Here is a 22,924-nt window from a genome sequence, read left to right as displayed (position 1 = left end):
CAGGCCGTAAAATTCGGAAGCAGAAGGCCCCCAAACATCTGCCCATTGATTTCAATCCGCAATACGGCGTTCTGTTCCGACGTGGAGTTGCTAAAAAAAAATCTGAAAATCAGGAGCAGTTTTGCCTTGAAAACAGCTCTGTATTTTCAGACCTTTTTGATTTTGTGTGTGCACATACCCTAAGAATGATGAAAGTGAAGTGAATGACTTTTCAGTTGACAGGTTCACACAGCGTTTTTTTTTAAACATTTTAGGTGCCAAAAACGGCATAAAAAAAGGTTGATTACGCTATTAATTTACATAATTGGTAAAGTGCGCTGTTAGTACATACAACGCGCTTTTTTACAGACACGCGTTTTTATAAAACACTCTGTGTACATAAAGACGTGTCGAGTCAGTTCCTTTGCACGTAAAACGCGCCAAATATTCCCATAGTCAATGGGAGTCCTAATTATGCGCCAAAAAGTGCACTCAAAAATCCGTCAAAAAACACGTGAAAAAAGCTTCAAACGTTTGATTTTGCTTCCTATTTACATCAATGGGAGAGCCGTTAGTTTTTTACGCAAGCATTTTTAAAAAACGTGTTGCATAAAAAAAGAACAGTGGGGTGGGGTTGTGTATGGCGCAGTTGCATGTTTGGGGGGATTTGTGTGGGGGGTGTGCTCACCGCTGATTCTTCAAAAGAGCTGATAAGTGTCTATGAAGGATCGGCGGCGCCCGTGCATACTCCGATGCACAAAAATAGGACACAGCTCTACTGCGCATACTACACACCCCGACAGCTGTGCAAGCGCGCCCCCACAGCTCCTTGCACAGTACAGAGGCAGATGCAATGAACGGGAGACGTTCATTGTGTCCTATGCACTGTGCTGCCGTATTCCATCTGTGTATGTGTCGTTAAGAGACACATTCACAGATGAAATAAAACATGGCAGCCCCAGTACAGTAAGAAAGAGTTAATAAAATAAAAAAACATTGTGTGTGAAAAAATAAATAAAGTCAATATCATATTTTATTAAATAAAAACACATAAATAAATCATGACACTCTCCCTTTAAGCCTCATGAACACAACAGTGTGCGCTGGCTGGTCTTGTCAGTAATCTGTGCAAAGATAGGACATTTCCTATCTTTCCACACCTATCTTTCCACAGATCGGAAAGGCTAAGGCTTCGTTCACAACTGCGCCAGGGTCCCGTTCCGTCAGAGTTTTCCGTCTGAATGGGACCCTGACTGACAAACGGAAACCTAAGGTTGATTTCAACGGTTCCGGTAAATGGATCCGGTCCCAATGGTTTCCATTTGTCTCCGTTGTGCAAGGTTTCCGTCGTTTTGACTGAATCAATAGCGTAGTCGACTACGCTATTGATTCAGTCAAAACGACGGAACCCTTGCACAATGGTGACAATGACAGAAACCATTGGCACCGTATCCGTAACCATTGAAATCAAACATTTGGTATCCATTTGTGTCAGTCGGGGTCCCGCTCCGACGGAACATCCGAACTGGACCCGATCACAGATGTAAACGAAGCCTTAGCGAGTGAATCGGGTCTGTGAAAACTGTCGGGTGCCACTCGGATACTGTGAAAAACGGCCCGAGTGGCACTCGGTCGTGTGCAACTGCACTTGGCTATATAATTTAACTGTATTCTGATCCTATTGCTTAGCACTCTTTCAGCAGGAGCATTGGGCTGCATGACCACAATATACTATAGTAATAGTTTGCCCTATGTAGCTTAAAAATTCATTGGATGGTAAATGAGGGATTGAAAAATCAACATAGTAATGTAAAGGATTTAGATGTGATTAATAACAGGTGGATCCTGCGTGTATATGTATGTGTGTGTATATATATATATTTATATATAGGAAATGCAAAGAAGAACCGCACCACAATTTGAAAAATCACCTCTATCAAAGGTTTTGTGTGTGCAAGCCTCTAGACCGCGACCAATAGTCCAAATTTAGGAATTCAAAAAATAGGCAGCACTCCACAACATGGTAGTCAAAAAAGTGAAAAACGTTTATTCACCCATATGCAAGATTGCTACGTTTCAGTCCTAGTCTGGACCTTTCTCAAGCAGAAAGAGAAAGGTCCAGACAAGCACTGAAACGTAGCAATCTTGCATATGGGTGAATAAACGTTTTTCACTTTTTTGACTACCATGTTGTGGAGTGCTGCCTATTTTTTGAATTTATATATATATATATATATATATATATATATATATTATATATAGCGTTCAAAGGGTTACATAGCCTTTAAAATCGAATGCAGTATTGGCACCCCTTGTCAATTTACATTTTCTGTTGGTGTTCGAAGTCTGACGATGTTTATACAAATTCTTCAGTGAACAAACTTAAATATTTTCTACAATTGTAATGTTTCTTTGCTGAAATGTTAATAGTGGAAACAATTAGGCATAGCATTAAGCATTAAAAAAAATCTTTGGAAAGCTTTTTTAAGATCTTAAAATAAAGATAATTGACTCACAAAAAAGGGGAAGGCGGTAAAAGATGTATAAACACTTCCTGCTCGCAATTCCCACTGTCTCAAATGTCATTAAGAAATTATTCTACACACACACACATACACACACTCTCACACTCACTCTCTCACTCGGTTTGACTCTCGGGGCCCCCGCCGATCAGCTGTTTTGAAGGGGCCGCAGCTCTCACTGTGAATGCTTGACACGCATTTAGTTGGGATGACAGGTATTGCAGCCTTTTCTCCTATTCACTTCCTATGGACAAAATGCCATACCATGAGCAAGATGGGTTTTGGGGAAGAAAAAAAAATGCTACAAAAATACCAAAAAACAAAATGCTGTGCTATTTTACTGTAACCTTTAAAGCATCACATGGCCACAGCGTTTGTGGACAAAAAAAATGCACAAAAATATTCTGTGAAAACGCCACCAAAAATTCGAGTACACGCTGTTTTGATTCCAGCTTATGGGTTCGATTGGAGTTAAGAATGTCTGGAAGAAAAATCTCTGATAGAACCAATGGTAGATTGGATCAGGTATGCAAAGCAAAACCCTATATCACTGCCAAGAACCTGCTGGAACATTTGGCTGCCATGGGAGTAGTGCTGCATTAGACCATTGTCCTTTGTTACTTGCATCAGCGTAAGCCTTTTTGTTAATTCGTTCACAAAAGTCAACGGAGGAATATATTAAGACAAGCGTTTCAAACTCCAGTCCTAAACTAATTTCTGACAGCGGAAAATGCACCACATATATCAAGAGGTTCACACCTATTAATATATTTGGCGCATCTTTGACTGTCCGTGCAGAAGAAATGCAAATCTACGCCTGCTATGAGCATTTTCTGGCGTAAATTATGCTAAATGTTCGGATCCCGTGGAGGCCCTTCCCCCTTTGGCTAATCCCCTTTTATAAGTAAAAGTTTTGACATCCCCCCCAATGTCCTGTGGTCTGATCTAGTCAAGATATAATTTTTGGGCTATAATCACTGAAGCAATTCAAGAAAACCCCATCTTGCCAATTAACTGAGGGTGTTTTGTTTTGCTTTGTGGTTGTGTAGCAGCGAGGAGCACATGTGTGCATATGGATTCTACTAAATGCTAAATAGAGGCTGTTAAGTTCAGTTCACACAGAGTTTTTTGACACATTTTTCGACGCGGAAACCGTGAAAATGCCTCCCTCTGATTTCAATGGGAGGCGGGGGCGAGCGGGAAAAAGAAGCGACATGCCCTATCTTCGGGCGTTTACTTCTCTGACCCCCCATTGACATCAATGGGAGGCAGAGAAAGCGTATTTCGCGGCATTTTCAGAGGTAGCTGGGGGCATCCCTGCTCTAACGGGTGAGATCGATACCAGTATTGCTCTCACCCGTTTAACCCCTCAGATGCGGCACTCAATAGCGAGCGCCGCATCTCAGTCATTTTGGAGAGAGGGAGGGAGCGCTCTCTCTCATCACACCGGCACCCAGCGATAAGATCGCCGAGTGTCTGTGTCTCCTATGGCAGCCAGGGGGCCTAATAAAGATCCCCAGGTCTGCCTGTAGTGTATGCCTTCTAGGTCATGCCAGAGGCATGGCCTAGCGGATGCCCTTCCATTTTACAGAAGTATTGCAGTGTATTATAAATGGGATCGGATGATCGCATAGTGAAATCCTCTAGTGGGGCTAGTTAAAAAAGTTTAATAAAAAGTGAAAAAAAAAATGAAAAACCCACTTTTTCTCCTTACAAATTACTTTATTATTAAAAGATAAAGTAAAAAAGTTACACATATTTGGTATTGCCGCGTCCGTAACGACCGAAACGATAAAGTTATTACATCATTTAACCCACACGGTGAACGTCATCAAATATAAAAAAAAAACAATGCAAAAATTGCTGTTTTCTTTGAATCCTGCCTTAAAAAAAGTGACAAAAAGTCACATCTACTCCAAAATGGTACCAATAAAAACTACAAGTCGTCCCGCAAAAAAAAGCCCTCATGAAACTGCATCGACCAAAAAATAAAGAAGTTACGGCTCTTCAGATATGGAGACACAAAAACAAATCATTTTGAAAAAAAAATTGTTTTTACTGTGTAAAAGTAGTAAAACATACAAAATCTATATAAATTTGGTATAGTTGCAATCGCAACAACCCGCTGAATAAAGTTATTGTGTTATTTATACCACACGGTAATCTGCGTAAATTTAGGACGCAAAAAAGTGTGGCGACATTGCAGTTTTTTTTTCTACCCCCCCCCCCCCATAAAAGTTAATAAAAGTTAATCAATAAATTCTATGTACCTCAAAATGGACCTATTAAACATTACAACTTGTCCCGCAAAAAAAAAGACCTTATACAGCTATGGCGATGCAAACATAAAAAAATTATAGCTCTTTGAATGAGACGATGGAAAAACGTAAAAAATCTGGTCATTAAGGGGTTAAATATTTGTATTCCCTATGAAATAACAATGATGAAGCATCTTCCTTTTTTTTTTTTCTGTAGAACTTTTTTTGAATTGTTGTAATTGTTCCTAGAAATGATAAAAAATAGACGTGTCAGGAGAGCTGGCAGGTCCTATTTAAAGCGTACCTATCTTTTCAGTTGACTTTTCAAAATAAGTTGTCATGTGTGTACATGAGGAATAACACTATTTCTAGCCTTCTTTTTTTTTATATAGCAGTTTCTCCTCTGTAGGCTCTATCTCTAAATCTCAGTTTTCTCTGCGCAAGTAGGCGAAGCCTTATGGCTATGATGTCTTCTATACACTGCACACATGAAGAGAAAAATCCTGCTCTCCTATCTCTATCTATCACACACATATAGAAGCTGCAGCAGCATGGAGGACATTATACAGTAGTCATGAGCAGTGTAGCTGTGAATCCAACATTGGTTTGACATATAACACCAACAGCTGCAGCAGCATTCAATGGGCAGCATGTCTATGTCTCTCCCTGCTCCCTCCTCTTACTCCCACTCCCCTCTCTATAGACTTCTACTGGCAGCATTGGTGTCATTCTCAGCTTCTGCTCGCCCTACTCTCCATAAACTTCTATAGGCAGTGTCTGCGTGTGTTTCTCCCTGTTTCCTCCTCCTGCCCCCCATATCAATAGACTTCTAGTGGCAGGATGTCAAGAGACACACCCCAATTTCCTGCAGTCCGCCGACCTCTGCTCTGTAACTAGAGACTGCTTTTGCTTGATAACAATAGGTGGACAGTAAATTCAGAGGAAGGGAGACACCTAGTGGCAGTAACTTCATACAGAATTTGCGTGTATAAAACAACAACATATTAACAGTAAGTTTATTACAAAGTTGGTATACTATTAGATCAGCATAAGTTGTTTTGAAAAGTTAGTGTCCATTTAACAAAACCTAAAAGCCAATGTCCCACAATTGGTGTGAACTGATGCTGAAAAGAGGTAGGACACTGCAACAAGACAATAAACCAAAACCTACTTCACAATCAACTTTGAGCTACTTCAGGAAATAAAATATATATGTTATGGAATAATTCCCAGGCTTGAATATCATTGAAAATCTATGGGTAGATCCCAACTGTCTACAATAAACTTATGTTAGCTGGCTACAAATGACTTTTGAAGGCTGTGATTTTTGAGAAGGAGTGTTACTAAGTGTTTATGGCTTTTGCTCATGCCAAACCTTCATTTTTCCAACTATGATATATTCAGTAAATCAACACTAATGATGCATTAAAATGTGTAGAAATGTCATGTCACACAGGTGTTATCTACATAAATATATACATTGGACATCATTTACTGAAAGCCGTGTGTTTTGTTTTTATGCCATTAGGTAATTGTTGTCTATTTAATACCCAGAATAGTATTTTTCACTCTGATGCTAAATCTGCAATAAATTGTAATACTTCAAAACCAGTCAAAAAGGATGACACAGAAGCACCCAAACAAGAACAGCCTGATATCATAGAGAACTCAAATCTAGGCATCGATAAAGAAAGTTATATTGCTATTACGTTTGGAGATAATACAGACTGGAAAGCCGGCAGTGAGGCAAAAAGCTTCTTGTGTATGGACTGTGGGAAAAGCTTTACTCGGAAGTCGTCCCTTATTGTACATCAGAGAACACACACAGGGGAGAAGCTCTTCATGTGTACAGATTGTGGCAAGAGGTTTGGACTGAAGTCTTCATTGGTCAGACACATGAGAACGCACTCTCCAAAAATGCTCAATATCTGTTCTGATTGTGGCAAGTGCTTTAGTCGCTACTCCAGCCTTTTCCAGCACCAGAAAGTCCACAGGAGAGAGAAACCCTATAAATGTCCTCAGTGTGAGAAGAGCTTCTCTCGAGCGTCACAACTTTTGTTTCATCGGAGGACACATAAAGTAGAGAAGTCCAATCCCAAATCGGAGCCTGGAGAAGATATTGATGTACAAGATAAACTGAAACATTATGTAAAAGACACCTGCACAGGAGAGTCTCATGTATGTCTGGAATGTGGGAAACCCTTCACAGAACAACATTTATTAAATAGACACCAGAGAACTCATATAGGTGAGTGGTAGACATTGTTTAATGTTACGTAAACTTAAATATTCTGTGATAATGTGTTACTTAATGTTAAAATGAGTTCTTCCGGTTTTATACATGCCTCAATATTTCTCTGTATATAGATCATGCTTGTGATTTAAAGGAGTTTTCCGGAATCAATTAACTCATTTTTTATTTCACTGCGCATATAAAAATAATGTCATTTGTAATATACTTACGTTTTGATTTAATCTTCTAACACCCGATTCCAGCGCTGGCCACGTGATGCGTCTCCAGTAGCAAAATTCTTACTACCGGCGCTAGCCCGTCCATGATCTGAGTTCCGTTTTCCAGCTGGCTCAATGTACGGGTACGTCATTCCTGATGTCACTGTACACTGAGGGAAGTGGTGGACCGGATACTCCCTTTCTTCTGATAGTTTCCGATCTGCTTCTAGGGGAGAGAAACTCTGCTAGTCTCTGAGCATGCGTGGTTTCTACACTAGCGTGTTTATCATGCATGCCCAATCCTGCGCTATCACAGCGCTTGCACATAATTTTCAGCCTCCTAGCAGCAGACCAGAAACTATCAGAAGAAACTATGTGATGTCAGGAGCCAGTTGCTACTAGTGCTCTGACAAGGACTCATTCGCTGGGGTTAGGGGATTCCAGAGAGTCCCAGAGCAGAGCCTATACTAGCGCTCTGCCCGGGACTCCGGCTCTGGGGAAGCCCCTGACAACACTGTCCATATATGGGCAGTGGTGTCAGGGGATTCCACAGAGTCCCGTAGCAGAGCCTATACTATCGCTCTGCCTGAGACTCTGGCTCTGGGGAAGACCCTGACAACACTGTCCATATATGGACAGTGATGTCAGGGTATTCCACGGAGTCCCGGATCAGAGCCTATACTAGCGCTCTGCTCTGCTCTGGGACTCCGGCTCTGGGGTCAATTTTAAATTTTTACCATTAAGTAAGCGAGTGTTTGGTACAGCACTGATATGTTGCAGGTTTATCGTTGGCTCTCACTGATCTAATGAGAGCAGTAAAATGGCAACGGAGATTGTTTATAGCTGGGTGTAGTAGGCGTGATGAGTCCCTGCTGCCGGCGAATTGCATGCTGGGACACAAGCGGAGGAGCAAGACAACGAAAACACACAGAGGTAAACAAACTCCTCAATGTAAACAAAATAAAAAAGTTAATAAAAAAATAAAAATATAGATCACGGTATTCAATTTGTCTAAAGCAATGATCCCCAACCAGTGGCCTGGCAGCCACATGTGGCTCGCGATTGGAACCCTGAGTTATAACCATATGTTCTTGCTACAATATGACATCCACATTAGCAATATTACAGACATATCCCATCGCCAGAAAAGTACCAATTTGGATACTGCCATAACAGTGTGTTACATTTCAAACTTTAATATTTACCTGCAAATTGAAATTTCATGATATTGTCTTTCTCTACGTTCAATATGTTAACGTTTTTTTACTTCAATGTGGCACCCAGCCATCACTCAAAATTAAATGTAGCTCGCAAGGTATAAAAGTTTGGGGACTGCTGGTCTAAAGTTTAAGGTGTTAAAAGGACTTGTTATAAATAAATTGGATTATCTCTCTGTAGTGTCATTTGGGTCTAACCTTGAAGCTGTTTAAAGAGGCTCTGTCACCAGATTCTCAAATCCCGATCTCCTATTGCATGTGATCGGCGCTGCAATGTAGATAACAGTAACGTTTGTTTGTTTTTTAAAAACGTTCATTTTTGGCCAAGTTAGGAGCTATTTTATATATATGCAAATGAGGTTTGAAATGGACAACTGGGCATTTTTTTTTTCGTATGTCCAACTGGGCGTGTATTGTGTTTTTAACTGGGCGTGTTTACTTGTTTTACTAACTGGGCGTTGTGAATAGAAGTGTATGATGCTGACGAATCAGTGACCAATCAGCATCATGCACTCCTCTCCATTCATTCACTTAGCAGCATCACGTTCTTACTAGAACGCGATGTGCAGCCACATACACAGACATTAACATTAATCAAGTGTCCTGATAATGAATACACATGACCTCCAGCCTGGACGTCATGTGTATTCAGAATCCTGACACTTCTGAATCTTTTCTGTGAGATTTCCAGCAAGGGAAACGAAATCTCGTTTACCTCGTAATCTCGCAAGATTACGCGTGGCTTGCTGGAATCTCACATAAAAGATTCAGAAGTGTCAGGATTCTGAATACACATGACGTCCAGGCTGGAGGCAGTGGCGTAACTACCGCCGTAGCAGCCGTAGCGGCTGCTACGGGTCCCGCGGCATGAGGGGGCCCGTGTCGCCCGCCGGCACGGCCCCCCCCCCACAATGGCCTTTTGCTCCGCTAGCAGCCGCTATGGCTGCTACAGCGGGACGCCACTGAACACTACGGCAGAGCAGGGAGGTATCTCCCCACTCTGCCATTAAACAAAAGACATGTATCCCCTATCCACAGGATATCCACAGGATAGGGGATACATGTGTGATCGCTGGCATTGATAGGGAGAACGGGGGACTGAAAGTCCCCTGAAGTTCTCCATCACAAACCTCGGACTTCCGGGGTCTGTCGGCAGCTCCGTAGAAATGAATGGAGCGCCGGTCGCGCTTGTGCGCATGCGTGACCAGCGCTCCTTTCATTTTTATTGAGCTGCGCAAACTCCGGAAGTCAGAGGTTAGTCATGGAGAACTTCGTGGGACTTTCGGTCCCCTGTTCTCCCTATCAATGCCAGCGATCACACATGTATCCCCTGTCCTGTGGAGAGGGGACGCATGTTATTTGTAGGACACACTGTAGGTCGCATTTTTTTGGGGGGTTGGGGACGCTGTGTGGCGTTCCCTACAGGGGGGGGCTGTATGGCGTTCCCTACAGGGGGGGGCTGTATGGCGTTCCCTACAGGGGGGGCTGGATGGCGTTCCCTACAGGGGGAGGGGCTGTATGGCCTTCCCTGCAGGGGGGGGCTGTATGGCGTTCCCTTCCCTACAGGGGGGGGGCTGTATGGCGTTCCCTGCAGGGGGGGCGCTGTATGGCGTTCCCTGCAGGGGGGGCGCTGTATGGCGTTACCTACAGGGGGGACTGTATGGCGTTCCCTACAGGGGGGACTGTATGGCGTTCCCTGCAGGGGGGGCACTGTATGGCGTTCCCTACAGGGGGGACTGTATGGCGTTCCCTACAGGGGGGACTGTATGGCGTTCCCTACAGGGGGGACTGTATGGCGTTCCCTACAGGGGGGGCTGTATGGCGTTCCCTACAGGGGGCTGTATGGCGTTCCCTACAGGGGGGGCTGTATGGCGTTCCCTACAGGGGGGCTGTATGGCGTTCCCTACAGGGGGGATGTATGGCGTTAGCGCCATACAGCCCCCTCTGTAGAGAACGCCATACAGCCCCCCCTGTAGATAACACCATACAGCCCCCTGTAGATAACGCCATACAGCCCCCTGTAGATAACGCCATACAGCCCCCTGTAGATAGCGCCATACAGCCCCCTCTGTAGATAACGCCATACAGACCCCCCTGTAGATAACGCCATACAGCCCCCCCTGTAGATAACGCCATACAGTCCCCCCTGTAGATAACGCCATACAGTCCCCCCTGTAGATAACACCACACAGTCCCCCATGTAGATAACGCCACACAGCCCCCCTGTAGATATCTACAAAGGGGGCTGTATGGCATTATCTACAGGGGGGGCTGTATGGCGTTATCTACAAGGGGGGCTGTAAAAAAAGGCACTATCTACAAGGGGGGGGGGTTGTGAGACACCCAGGGGAGGGGGGGCCTTAGTCAAAAGTTTGCTATGGGGCCCAGTCTGTCCTAGTTATGCCCCTGGCTGGAGGTCATGTGTATTCATTATCAGGACACTTGTGTATATGGCTGCACAGCGTTCTAGTAAGAATGTGATGCTGCTGTGTAAATGAATGGAGAGGAGTGCATGATGCTGATTGGTCACTGATTCGTCAGCATCATACACTTCTATTCACAATGCCCAGTTAGTAAAACAAGTAAACACACCCAGTTAAAAACACAATACACGCCCAGTTGGACATACGAAAAAAAACATGCCCAGTTGTCCATTTCAAAGCTCATTTGCATGTATATAAAATAGCTCATAACTTGGCCAAAAATGAAAGTTTTTTTAAAAAAAAAACACGTTGCTGTTATCTACATTGCAGCGCCAATCACATGCAATAGGAGATAGGGATTTGAGAATCTGGTGACAGAGCCTCTTTTAAGGAACCAAGGTGTGTGACAAAAGTATTAGAGCGTTTTTGCATGTGAGATGGAAGTAGATCCATAAAGTTCCTACATGTCAGTGTGTAGTTGTGTCCATTTGATGTATGCATGGTTATCATTATTTTTCATCACTAAAAACTTTAGCTGAGCTTTCTATTTGCTTTTCAGGTAACTGTGAACCTTCCACTTATAAGGATCTGGAGCACAATGCAGATTCCATTATTCCAGCAGTAGAAAATTGCAACCCTAACACACTAGAAATTATATGTATGGCAGTGTCAACAGACACCGAGTCTGAAGAAGTGGTGAAAAGTGAATGTGCAATAGATAATAACTCCAATTGCAAGCCACGATTGTCCAGCAACAGAAGGCCCTACCACTGTATCCAGTGTGGGAAAAATTTTACTCGCAAGTCATCTCTTATTGTCCATCAGAGAATACACACTGGAGAGAAACTTTTTATATGCACAGAATGTGGGAAGAGATTTGGCTTTAAGTCCTCTCTGGTCAGACATCTGAGAACCCACACTGGGCAGATGCTGAATATCTGCTCGGAATGTGGCATATATTTCAGTAGATACTGCGATCTCGTATTACACTTAGAGAATCATATGGGTAAGTGACCTTAAGGTATGTTAGAAAAATAACATTAGTTTTCTGCCTCTCGGATGGTCTACGTAGTAGGAAATCAAATGAGGAAAGAGAGGAGAGATGGGGGAATCGGCCTATGATAGTGTATAGCTCCCGGTACAATTTCGATTTCTCAGAAGCCCACCAGATGTGTGTGAGGTTACCCTCTCCTGCTGATGTCCGAACACTTTTGATAGAATGAGTGAAGGATGGAGGTGAGAATAGAGATTTTTATTCTTTTACAAGAGATTGAATGCTTGCGGGTCATTTTGAAGGCCTTATCTCAATCATTCTGTACTTATAAATGTTACAATTGAAGTGTGCCTGTCACCTCTGAGCAGCAGTCCATATCCGTAAATGGGACTTCGATATGCGGAAATTAATGAGTTGGGTAGAAAGTTGGAAATAAAATTCGGTTTCTCAACATATAATCTTAAAACTCATTTCTTGTGGAAAGGATGATAGAGCTTTTGTTACGCATGGAAATGATGTGGACTCTCCAACGTAATTGGTTTATGCTAGCTAAGCCAAGTCCTGAAGTCTAAGGGATATCCCCCATATCACCATTAACCCCTCGCATTGATGTTGTATGACCCTTTCTGTCAGATGTCCAGTCCTTCGAGTAGTCACCAATTGTGGGCCCCTGTTCAGATGGAAAACAACCTGTTACCAGCCATGAGTAGAATGATTCACCAAAATGGTACAGCAGGTGGTAGCAAGCAGCGGACAAACGCAAGCTGACGCCAGGGATGGAACAGGAGCAAGACTAATCCAGGAACACAGACTGAATGTAGGCAATGTGAGCCAGGACTCCCACCATGGTTGCTGAACAGGTCAGGAGTTGTAACCAGAAATGCAGAGTATTCAGACAAATAAGTAGCCAAAGTCAGAGACCCAGTGTAGACATGGTCAAAACAAGCAATGGATTGTCACAAGTAAAACGGGAAACTAACAGGTACCCAAAATACTAAAACAACAAGATTATTTGCCAAATCCAAAAGATTAACAGGTAGTTTAAGTCTTTGTCCTGATGGTGTCATGGACACACGCACAAAGCTCCAAAGATTATAAGAGAAGCTGCGCTAGAGTTGTCTGCGTATATATGGGACTAGAACATGTGCAAGCGAGTAAAATTTTTAAGGGATGCACCCTTAGGGCTTATTTAGACGAACGTGTAATACGTCGGTGCAACGCGCGTGATTTTCACACGCCTCGCACGGACCTATGTTAGTCTATGGGGCCGTGCAGACTGTCCGTGAGTTTCACGCAGCGTGTGTCCGCTGCGTAAAACTCACGACATGTCCTATATTTGTGCGTTGATCGTGCATCACGCACACATTGAAGTCAATCGGTGCGTGAAAATCACGCGCAGCACACAGAAGTACTTCCGTGTGACGCGCGTGATTCGTGCAACAGCAGTTAACCCCTTGAGTACCCAGCTCATTTTGGCCTTGAGTACCAGACCCATTTTTTCAAATCTGACATGTATCACTTTATGTGGTAATAACTCCGGAACGCTTTTACCTATCCAATTGATTCTGAGATTGTTTTCTCGTGACATATTGTACTTTAGTTTAGTGCAAAAATTTGGTCGATAAATTCATTGCTTATTTGTGAAAAACACCAACATTTAGCGAAAATATGAAGAAATTATGATTTTTCCAATTTTAAATGTATCTGCTTGTAAAACAGATGGTAATACCACACAAAATAGTTACCAATTAACATCTCCCATATGTCTACTTTATGTTTGCATCGTTTTTTGAACATCCTTTTATTTTTCTATGACCTCACAAGGCTTAGAACTTTAGCAGCAATTTCTCATATTTTTAAGAAAATTTCAAAAAGCGATTTTTTTTCATGGACCAGTTCAGTTCTGAAGTGGTTTTGAGGGACCTATATATTAGAAACCCCCATAAAACACCCCATTTTGAAAACTGCACCCCTCAAAGTATCCAAAACAGCATTCAGAAAGTGTTTCAACCCTTTAGGCGTTTTACAGGAATTGAAGGAAAGTAGAGCTGAAATTTTCAAATTTCATTTTTTTTTACAAAATTCATATGTAATACATTTTCTTCTGTACCACAGAAGGTTTTACCTGAGAAACGCAACACAATATTTATTGCCCAGATTCTGCAGTTTTTAGAAATATCCCACACGTGGCCCTAGTGCGCTAATGGACTGAAACACAGGCCTCAGAAGCAAAGAAGCACCTCTTGGATTTTGGGGCCTCCTTTTTTCAGAATATATTTTAGGCACCATGTCAGGTTTGAAGAGGTCTTGTGGTGCCAAAACAGTGGAAACTCCCAAAAGTGACCCCCATTTTTTAAACTACACCCCTCAGGGAATTTATCTAGGGGTATAGTTAGCATTTTGACCCCACAGGTATTTTGCTATATTTTCTAGAGCTAGTCTGTGAAAATGAAAATCTACTTTTTTTCTGGAAAAACGTAAAAATTTCTAATTTTGGCAAGAAATAAAGGAGAGAAAGCACCCCAACATTTGTAAAGCAATATCTCGCGATTACGGAAATACCCCATATGTGGTAATAAACTGCTGTTTGGACCCATGGCAGGGCTCAGAAGGGAAGGACCCCCATTTGGATTTTGGAGCTCTGATTTTACTGGAATGGTTTTCAGTGCCGTGTCACGTTTGCAACGCCCTGGAGGGACCTAAACAGTGGAATCCCCCCAAAAGTGACCCCATTTTGGAAACTATACCCCTCAAGGAATTTTTCTAGTGGTATAGTTATCATTTTGACCCCACAGGTTTTTTGCTGAATTTATTGGAATTAGTCTGTGAAGATGAAAAGAGACTTTTTTTTTTGAAAAAACACAGAATTTTCTAATTTTTATAAGGAATAAAGGAGAAAAAGCACCTCAAAATTTGTAAAGCAATTTCTCCTGATTACGGAAATACCCCATATGTGGTAATAAACTGCTGTTTGGACCCATGGCAGGGCTCAGAAGGGACGGAACACCATTTGGATTTTGCAGCTCAGATTTTGCTGAATTGGTTTCTGGGGGCCATGTCGCATTTGCAGAGTCCCTGAAGTACCAGTATAGTAGAAATTCCCCAGATGTGATCCCAATTTGGAGACTATACCCCTGAAAGAATTAAATTAGAGGTGTAGTGAGCATTTTGAGCCCTCAGGTGTTTTATAGATTTTATTAGAATTGGTCCGTGAAAATGAAAACATTTTTTTTTTTCCAATAACCTGTAGCTTTAGCTCAGAATTTTTCATTTCCACAAGGAATACAGGAGAAAAGACACCCCAAAATGTGTTACACAATTTCTCCTGATTACGGAAATACCCCATATGTGGTTGTAAACGGCTATTTGGACATACGGCAAGGGTCTAAACGGAAAAAGTGCAATTTCGTTTTTGGAGTGGAGATTTTACAAAATTTGTTTTTGACGCCATGTTGCATTGCGCTGAGGTACGAGTACAGTGAAAACTCCCGAGAAGTGACCCCATTTAGGAAACTACACCCCTCAAGGAATTCATCTAGAAGTGTAGTGAGCATTTTGACCTCCAAAGGTTTTGCAGAAATGAGTGCACAGTGGATGTTGCAGATTGAAAATTGACATTTTCCACATATATGCTATTTCAGTGCCCAATGCGTTGGGCCCAGCTTGTACCACTGGAGACATACGCCCCATAAATTGTTAAGCGGTTCTCCAGAGTACGGTAATACCCCATATGTGGTCATAAACCGCTGTTTGGGCACATTGCCAGGTCCAGAAGAACCACCATTTGGCTTTTGGAGCGCAGATTTTGCTTGGTGATAGTTTTGTTTAGTGTTTTACTGGTGTTTCAGTTTATAATGTGGGGGCATATGTAATCTGTGCGGAGTACATACATTTTTTGCGTGACACACTGTCGTTTTTATTGGTACCATGTTTGGCTACGCGCGACTTTTTGATCACTTTTTATTCCATTTTTTTGGAAACAACGTGACCAAAAAAGGAAATTCTGCCATTGTTTTTTATGGTATTTTTTTTACGGTGTTCACCGTGCGGGATAAATAATAAGATATTTTTTTAGGTCAGGCCGATACGAACGCGGCGATACCTATTATGTCTAGTTTTTGTCTTTTTTTTCATTTTTTTTCTAATTATAAAGGGCTTGGTCAGGGAAACAAGGCGATTATTGTTTTTATTACGTAAAACTTGTATTTATTTATTTATCTAAAACTTTTTTTTTACTTTTTTTTCACTTTTTATTTTACACATACTAGGGGACTGGAAGATCTGATCTTCTGATCCCCTGCACAATACACTGCACTACTTCTGTATGTACTGATGTAGTGCAGTGTATTGTAACTGTCACTTTACAACTGACAGTTGAGCCTATTATGTCCTGCCTTGGGCAGGACCTAATAGGCTCCCGTACCTGACAACCAGGAAGCCGTTGCTAGGCTTCCTGGTTGCCATTGCAACCATCAGAACCCCGCGATTTTTTGCGGGGGGGGCAATGGGGTGCAGAGGGAGCCCCCTCCCTCTGTATCAATCACTTAAATGCCGCTGTCGCTATTGACAGCGGCATTTAAGGGGTTAAACTACAGCGATCGGAGAGGACAGTGATCGCTGTAGTTGCAGTGGGATGTCGGCTGTATATTACAGCCGACATCCGATGAAGATGGAGCGAGCACAGCTCCTGTGCCCGCTTCATCCTCAGGGCGTTACTATACGCCCATTTTCGGAAAGGGGTTAATAAAAATAGTGTTTGGTTTTTTTACACCGCTTTCAATGACAGCTGCCGCCGCTGTTCTGTCACTATGTGATTTCACATAGTGACAGTTTATTCCTGCGCCGTAATAGTACGTCGAAGGTACGCTGGAATAAGCGGCCAGCGACGTACTATTACGTCGAAGATACGCAAGGGGTTAATAGTATGAATGAAAACAAAAGCACCACGTGCTTTTCTGTTTACAAACATACAAACAGAGTGTCATAAAGATGGCGCATGCAAAACGCACACGCTCGTGTAAATCCGGCCTTAAAGTGAACCAGTTATACTGAAACTGCAGTCTAATCTGGGGGAAGCATGATGTTGAGCAGATTGATATTTATTTTTGTAGCAAAAGATTTAGTATAACTTGTAATCCATTCATTAAACCTCTGCTCATTCTAATAGGTTGAATTAGATGGACTTGAGTCTTTTTTATCCTTACAATGTTAACTATTAAATAATGACCACAGGGAAAGGGTAGGTGGCATTAAACAGGGAATAGGCTATCCTACTGGATTTGAATTCGGCTAGTTAAAACAAAAAGTCAGATGGAGGGGTCAGGTCTACATTTAATGCTTAGCGGCCTCTCCTACAGACTCGCCTATAGTTTAGGAAAGTGGTGGTGAAACTAGTCAAAGATGCTGGTTAGCATGGATGCTTTGTGGTGTGCAAAACCTTGTGTAATTATTGAGGTATCATTTTAGAGAATAGTTTTAAGTCGATGTTTATTAGGGAAGGTGGGTTTTCCCCCCAGTTGTTTTTTTTTATACAGCTTGTATTATGTAGCCTAATTTTTAGTCATACGTTACCATGTGTTCCTGATCGGCTTAGTTTCTTCCCTCTGGTGACACATGCCCATTGCCTGTGTTTAGAGATCACTTCAGGCAGCATTGTAAATTGTATCACATACATCTTTATTTGTATGTGTCTGTAAAAGTGAGGTCTTAGGCCTCATGCACACGGCCGGCTGCCCTAATTTTCGGGCCGTGCTCCTATACATAGTGTAGGAGCACGGCCCGTAAAACACAAAAAAACGGACATGCTCCATATTTCCCGTCACGGTTCTATGGCACGGACACCCATCCGTAGCACTACGGAGAGGTGTCCGCAACCAATAGAACAGGATGGGTCCGTAAAACCGCGGATCGTGGCACGGCCTGCGGTTTTACGGTCGTGTGCATGGGGCCTTACAGTATGAAGAGCATTCTGCAACAGCAGGAGACGTATACACACACACACACACACACACACACACAGCTCAGCACCTTCCAAAATATATAACCGGTATCTTCTTAAACAACGAGCTAACTCATTTTTAATACTGTTTAGGTCAACTGCAGTTTACTCGCAATGCTTTGTCAACGATGGAGACAAGAGATGAGCAACGGGAACCTAATCCACAGCAGTCTCTGAAGGCACATCAAGCTGGAGTGACAGCGCCTGTAATGAAAGAACAGTCAGGTCAGCAACAAAAGGACCAGCCACCTTGTGGTTCTGGATATCTACTACCTGTTGCATCATCCCTAAAGAATTATCTTCATCCACATTTTGAAGAGAAAATACAGGAAGGGTCTGTGAACATAAAACAGGAGACTCCTGAAAACCTCTATGAAGGTGAGTAGCTGCTAATACCAGTACTATCACTTACAAGACCAAGTCCAGTCTCACCTGAAATTTACGTGTGCTGTAGTTACTTTAAAAAATAAATTAAAAAAATGACCTTGTATAAAAGGGAAGCGAAGAGCAATTATTTTTTTGGGCACTATAGAAATAAAGCATTTGATATAATTTATTTCAAAATCATACATATACATAGGTGCTAAGTGCATCCATTGTATACTAATTGTGAGGGTAGAATTTGACCATTTTATGAATTTCGCTTCAGACCAGCATTAAATGGGAATTCGAAAGAAAATTAACCATCAGATTGGTTAAACGTTTACAACACACTTGGCAGGCACACAACGTAATCTCCCTGATCAATTTAACTTTTGGGGACCTGCTTTGTGGTAATTTAACCATAAGCCCAGGATCACACAGGCTGTTTAGATTTAGCTTTTGGTGCTGTTATTTGTTTAGCCAAACACCGGAGTGGACACAGAAGAGAGGAGATGCATCAGTCTTCTATAGATTACTTTTCTTCCTCTTGGATCTACTTCTGGCTTTGGCTCAAGAAACTGAGCCAAAACTGCATCAGAAGTGTGTGTGTGTGTGTGTGTGTGTGTGTGTGTGTTCCTCCACCTTACTGACCTAGTCACACATTAGTAGGTCCTATAATTCTTCTACTCGTCAGAAAAGGTCATTTGGATATGCAAATTACTGCATATTATGCAAATTAATAAGTGCAATATAGTTTGCTTTTACAGTTAATGTTAATATATAGTGTAAGTTGTATAGCCCTAATTATAAAATACTATTCGAACATGAATAAACAATTTTATGAATTTTTGGATTTGTAGATGGTGATCCCACTAAGGGCCAGAAGAATGAAGACGTGTGCGCACTTTCCTCTCCTCTTGACTGGGGCAGTGAGCTTAACATTTCAAAATCTGCAATTGAAGAATGTTTTGGGAAAACAGATGAAACCAGAAACCGTTTAGAGCAATCCATATCAAACATGCTAAATAATAACAATTTAGGAAATTTCGATGGACCTGATCAAATACCAGGAATAAATCAGTCCAGAGAAAAGCAATTCTTGTGTTCAGAGTGTGGGAAAAACTTTACACGGAAGTCGTCCCTTATTGTACACCAGAGGACACACACAGGGGAGAAGCTCTTCATGTGTACAGAATGTGGCAAGAGGTTTGGACTGAAGTCTTCGATGGTCAGACACATGAGAACACACAATGCAGAGTATTTTAAATGCTTAGCATGTGGGAAAAACTTCAGGGACTATTCTAAGTTCTTAGAACATCAGACAAGTCACTCAGGAGAATTGCCCTATACAGAACCCTAGGTATCTGTGCATTAGATCTCACGTATACAATCAGCTATTGATGGAATGCTTACATATTGTTCAGCTTTTATTCCGCATATTGTTGATTTGAGGAGAATAATTTGTATGACATGGACTTATTGCTTTAGCACAGCCTGTGTGTTTTCTGCACAAATATCACTGCTAAAAACTATGAAGACGCAAAGTTATATTTCTTAAAGTAGACAACTTGCACTTTGCGACAATGTCAGTCATTTTAATCCTTTCAGGACTGGGGGTGTTTTGGGCCTTGAAGTCCAGAGCAGAATTTCACTTTTTGGAATGCTATAATCTAAAGGTGAGGTTTTTTTTTTTCTTTTTATTCCCTAGTTTACCCCAAAAATTGGACACATTGGGCTTTCCGATTTAAAATTTAGGGAAAAATTGCCACAAAAGGGGAAAAATATGTATTTCTTAATTTTGTCATGTTCTGTTTTAACCCCTTAACGCTCAGCGGCGTAATAATCAGTCGCGCTAAGTGTATCGTTCTCGCTCAGCGACGGACTATTACGTCGCGGGAGTAACGGCCATTTCGGCCGTCCTCCCGACACATGCAGGAACTGTGACAGCTGCTGTCTCGTACAGCAGCTGCCGCAGCTCCTACAGCGGGGACCGATCGCTGTGTCCCCGCTGATTAACCCCTTACAAGCCGTGTTCAATAGTGATCACGGCTTTTTAGGGGTTAAGCTACAATCGGCAGCCTGCTACACGATAGCGGCTGGCGATGGTAACTATGGCAACCGGACACCAAACAATGGCGTCCGGCTATGCCATCGACGGAAGCCTAGTGGGTCCTGACGAAGTCAGGACCCACTATGCTTGCTGTCAGTGAGTAGCTGACAGCTCTAATACACTGCACTACGCATGTAGTGCAGTGTATTAGACTAGCGATCAGGGCCTCCTGCCCTCAAGTCCCCTAGAGGGACAAAGTAATAAAGTAAAAAAAAAGTTAAAAAAAGATGTGTCAAAATAAGAAAATAAAAGTAAAAATCCCCCCGTTTCCCTTATCAGTCCTTTATTATTAATAAAAATATATAAACAAACAAATAAACGACACATAATTGGTATCGCCGCGTCCGTAACGGCCTGAACTACAAAATTATTTAGTTATTTATCCCGCGCGGTGAACGCCGTAAAAGAAAATAATAATAAACCGTACCAGAATCACAATTGTTTGGTCACTTCACCTCCCAAAAAATGGAATAAAAAGAGATCAAATAGTCGCATGTACCTAAAAATGGTGCTGATCGAAACTGCAGTTCGTTACGCAAAAAATAAGTCCTCGCACGGCTTTATTGATGGAAAAATAAATAGTTATGGCACTTAGAATAAGGTAACACAAAAAGTAAATGATTTTTTACGAAAAGTATTTTATTGTGCAAACGCCATAAGACATAAAAAAAACTATAAACCTATGGTATTGCCGTAATCGTATCGCCCCGCAGAATAAAGTGAATGTAATTTATAGCGCACGGTGAACGCTGTAAAAAAAATAGAGTAAAAAAACAATAGTAGAATTGCTGTTTTTTAGTCACCGCGCCAGTTAAAAATAGAATAAAAACTGATCAAAAAGTCGCATGCACCCCATGAAAACTGCAATGAATTCCTCAAGGGGTCTAGTTTCCAAAATGGGGTCACTTTTGGGGGTTTTCCAATGTTTTGGCACCACAAGACCTCTTCAAACCGGACATGGTGCCTAATAAAAAGGAGGGCTCAAAATCCACTAGGTGCTCCTTTGCTTCGGAGGCCGGTGCTTCAGTCCATTACCGCACTAGGGCCACAAGTGGGATATTTCTCAAAACTACAGAATCTGGGCAATACGTATTAAGTTGTGTTTCTCTGATAAAACATTTTGTGTTATAAAAATAATGGTATAAAGAGGATTTTCTGACAAAAAAAAACATGTAAAGTTCACCTCTACTTTGCTCTAAATTCCTGTGAAACACCTAAAGGGTTCATAAACTTTCTAAATGCTGTTGTGAATACTTTGAGGGGTCTAGTTTCTAAAATGGGGTGTTTCATAGGGTTTCTAATATATGGGCCCCTCAAAGCAACTTCAGAACTGAACTGGAACCTAAAAAAAAAAAAAAAAATGAGGCAATACTTCGCTTCTTACATTATACTGATAATGAGCCGTGCCCACCCCGAGATGACCCCAGTTTTGACCGTTTGTATAAACAGAGACCCCTATTAGACCGTTTCAGTTCCCGGTTTTCCCAATCATACACCCCGAGAAGTGTATTTCTATTGATGAGTCCTTGGTAGATTTTAAAGGGAGGGTTCAATTCCACGAGTACCTGCCGGGTAAGAGGGCAAGGTATGGCGTGAAGATATATAAGCTGTGCGAGAGTGCATCAGTGTATACCTACAAATTTAGGATATATAAAGGGAAGGACACCAGTATTCAACCCCCAGAATGCCCCCCCCCCCTTACTGGGAGTTAATGCAAAAATTGTGTGGGATTTGGTGTACCCACTGCTGGACCAGGGTTACCACCTCTACCTGGATCATTTTTATACCAGCGTCCCGCTCTTCAACTGCCTCTACCTGGATAATTTTTATACCAGCGTCCCACTCTTCAACTGCCTCGCTTCCAGAAGTCATGCGGCACTTTTAGAAGAAATCTGAGAGGCCTCCCTAAGACTCTGCTTGGGCAAACAAGAAGGGGTGAGAGCAGGGCACATTCTAGCAGCAACATATTGTGTGTCAAGTACAAGGACAAGAGAGATGTCACACCAGTACGAGGTACCAGTACAGAGACCCCCAAACCAGACTGCATCCTGGACTACAATAGGTACATGGGAAGGGTGGACTTGTTAGATCAAGTCCTGAAGCCCTACAGCGCCATACGGTGTGGTATAAGAAGTTGGCTGGGCACCTCATACAGATGGCATTGTACAATGCGTACGTGCTACTTCGATGTACAGGCTAGACGGGAACTTTCCTGGAATTTCAAGAGGTGATTATCAAGAACCTAATCTTTAGGGACCAAGAAGGGGGACACCCAGTACTTCTGGAAGCGGTGCCACACACATCGTACAAGGGCAACACTTTCCAGGAGAAGTTCCCCAAACTGGCAAGAAGGGAAAAAGTCAAAAGAGGTGCAAAGTCTGCTATAAGAGGGGGATAAGGGAGGACACAATATACCAATCTGACGCGTGTCCCGAAAAACCAGAGCTCTGTATGAAAGTGTTTTAAAATTTATCATACATCCATTGGTTTATAATTGACCCCAATTTTACTTACCCTGATGTACTCCGCACAGCTTATCCCCTTCATCTTTCCCTGCTGAGCCCTGCTGTGTGCCTAGGCAGCTGATAACAGCCACATGTAGGGTATTG

General features: G+C 42.2%; 1 protein-coding gene across 1 annotated transcript in view; it reads left to right on the top strand.

Moving 5' to 3' along the window:
* Window positions 1-21,866, top strand: part of LOC142749513 (uncharacterized) — a 38,012-nt gene extending 16,146 nt beyond the window's left edge. Inside the window, exons 4-7 of the mRNA XM_075857627.1 lie at window positions 6,288-7,007; window positions 11,410-11,856; window positions 17,936-18,220; window positions 19,066-21,866. Coding sequence (XP_075713742.1) covers window positions 6,288-7,007; window positions 11,410-11,856; window positions 17,936-18,220; window positions 19,066-19,565 — 1,952 coding nt within the window. The 3' untranslated portion in view covers window positions 19,566-21,866. The remainder of the gene's footprint in view (window positions 1-6,287; window positions 7,008-11,409; window positions 11,857-17,935; window positions 18,221-19,065) is intronic.
* Window positions 21,867-22,924: the final 1,058 nt, after the last annotated feature.

This window comes from Rhinoderma darwinii, chromosome 3, assembly GCF_050947455.1.
Source record: "Rhinoderma darwinii isolate aRhiDar2 chromosome 3, aRhiDar2.hap1, whole genome shotgun sequence".
Classification (NCBI taxonomy): Eukaryota; Metazoa; Chordata; class Amphibia; order Anura; family Rhinodermatidae; genus Rhinoderma; species Rhinoderma darwinii.
Note: the sequence above shows the minus strand (reverse complement) of the source record. Positions and strands in the feature narration are given on the sequence as shown.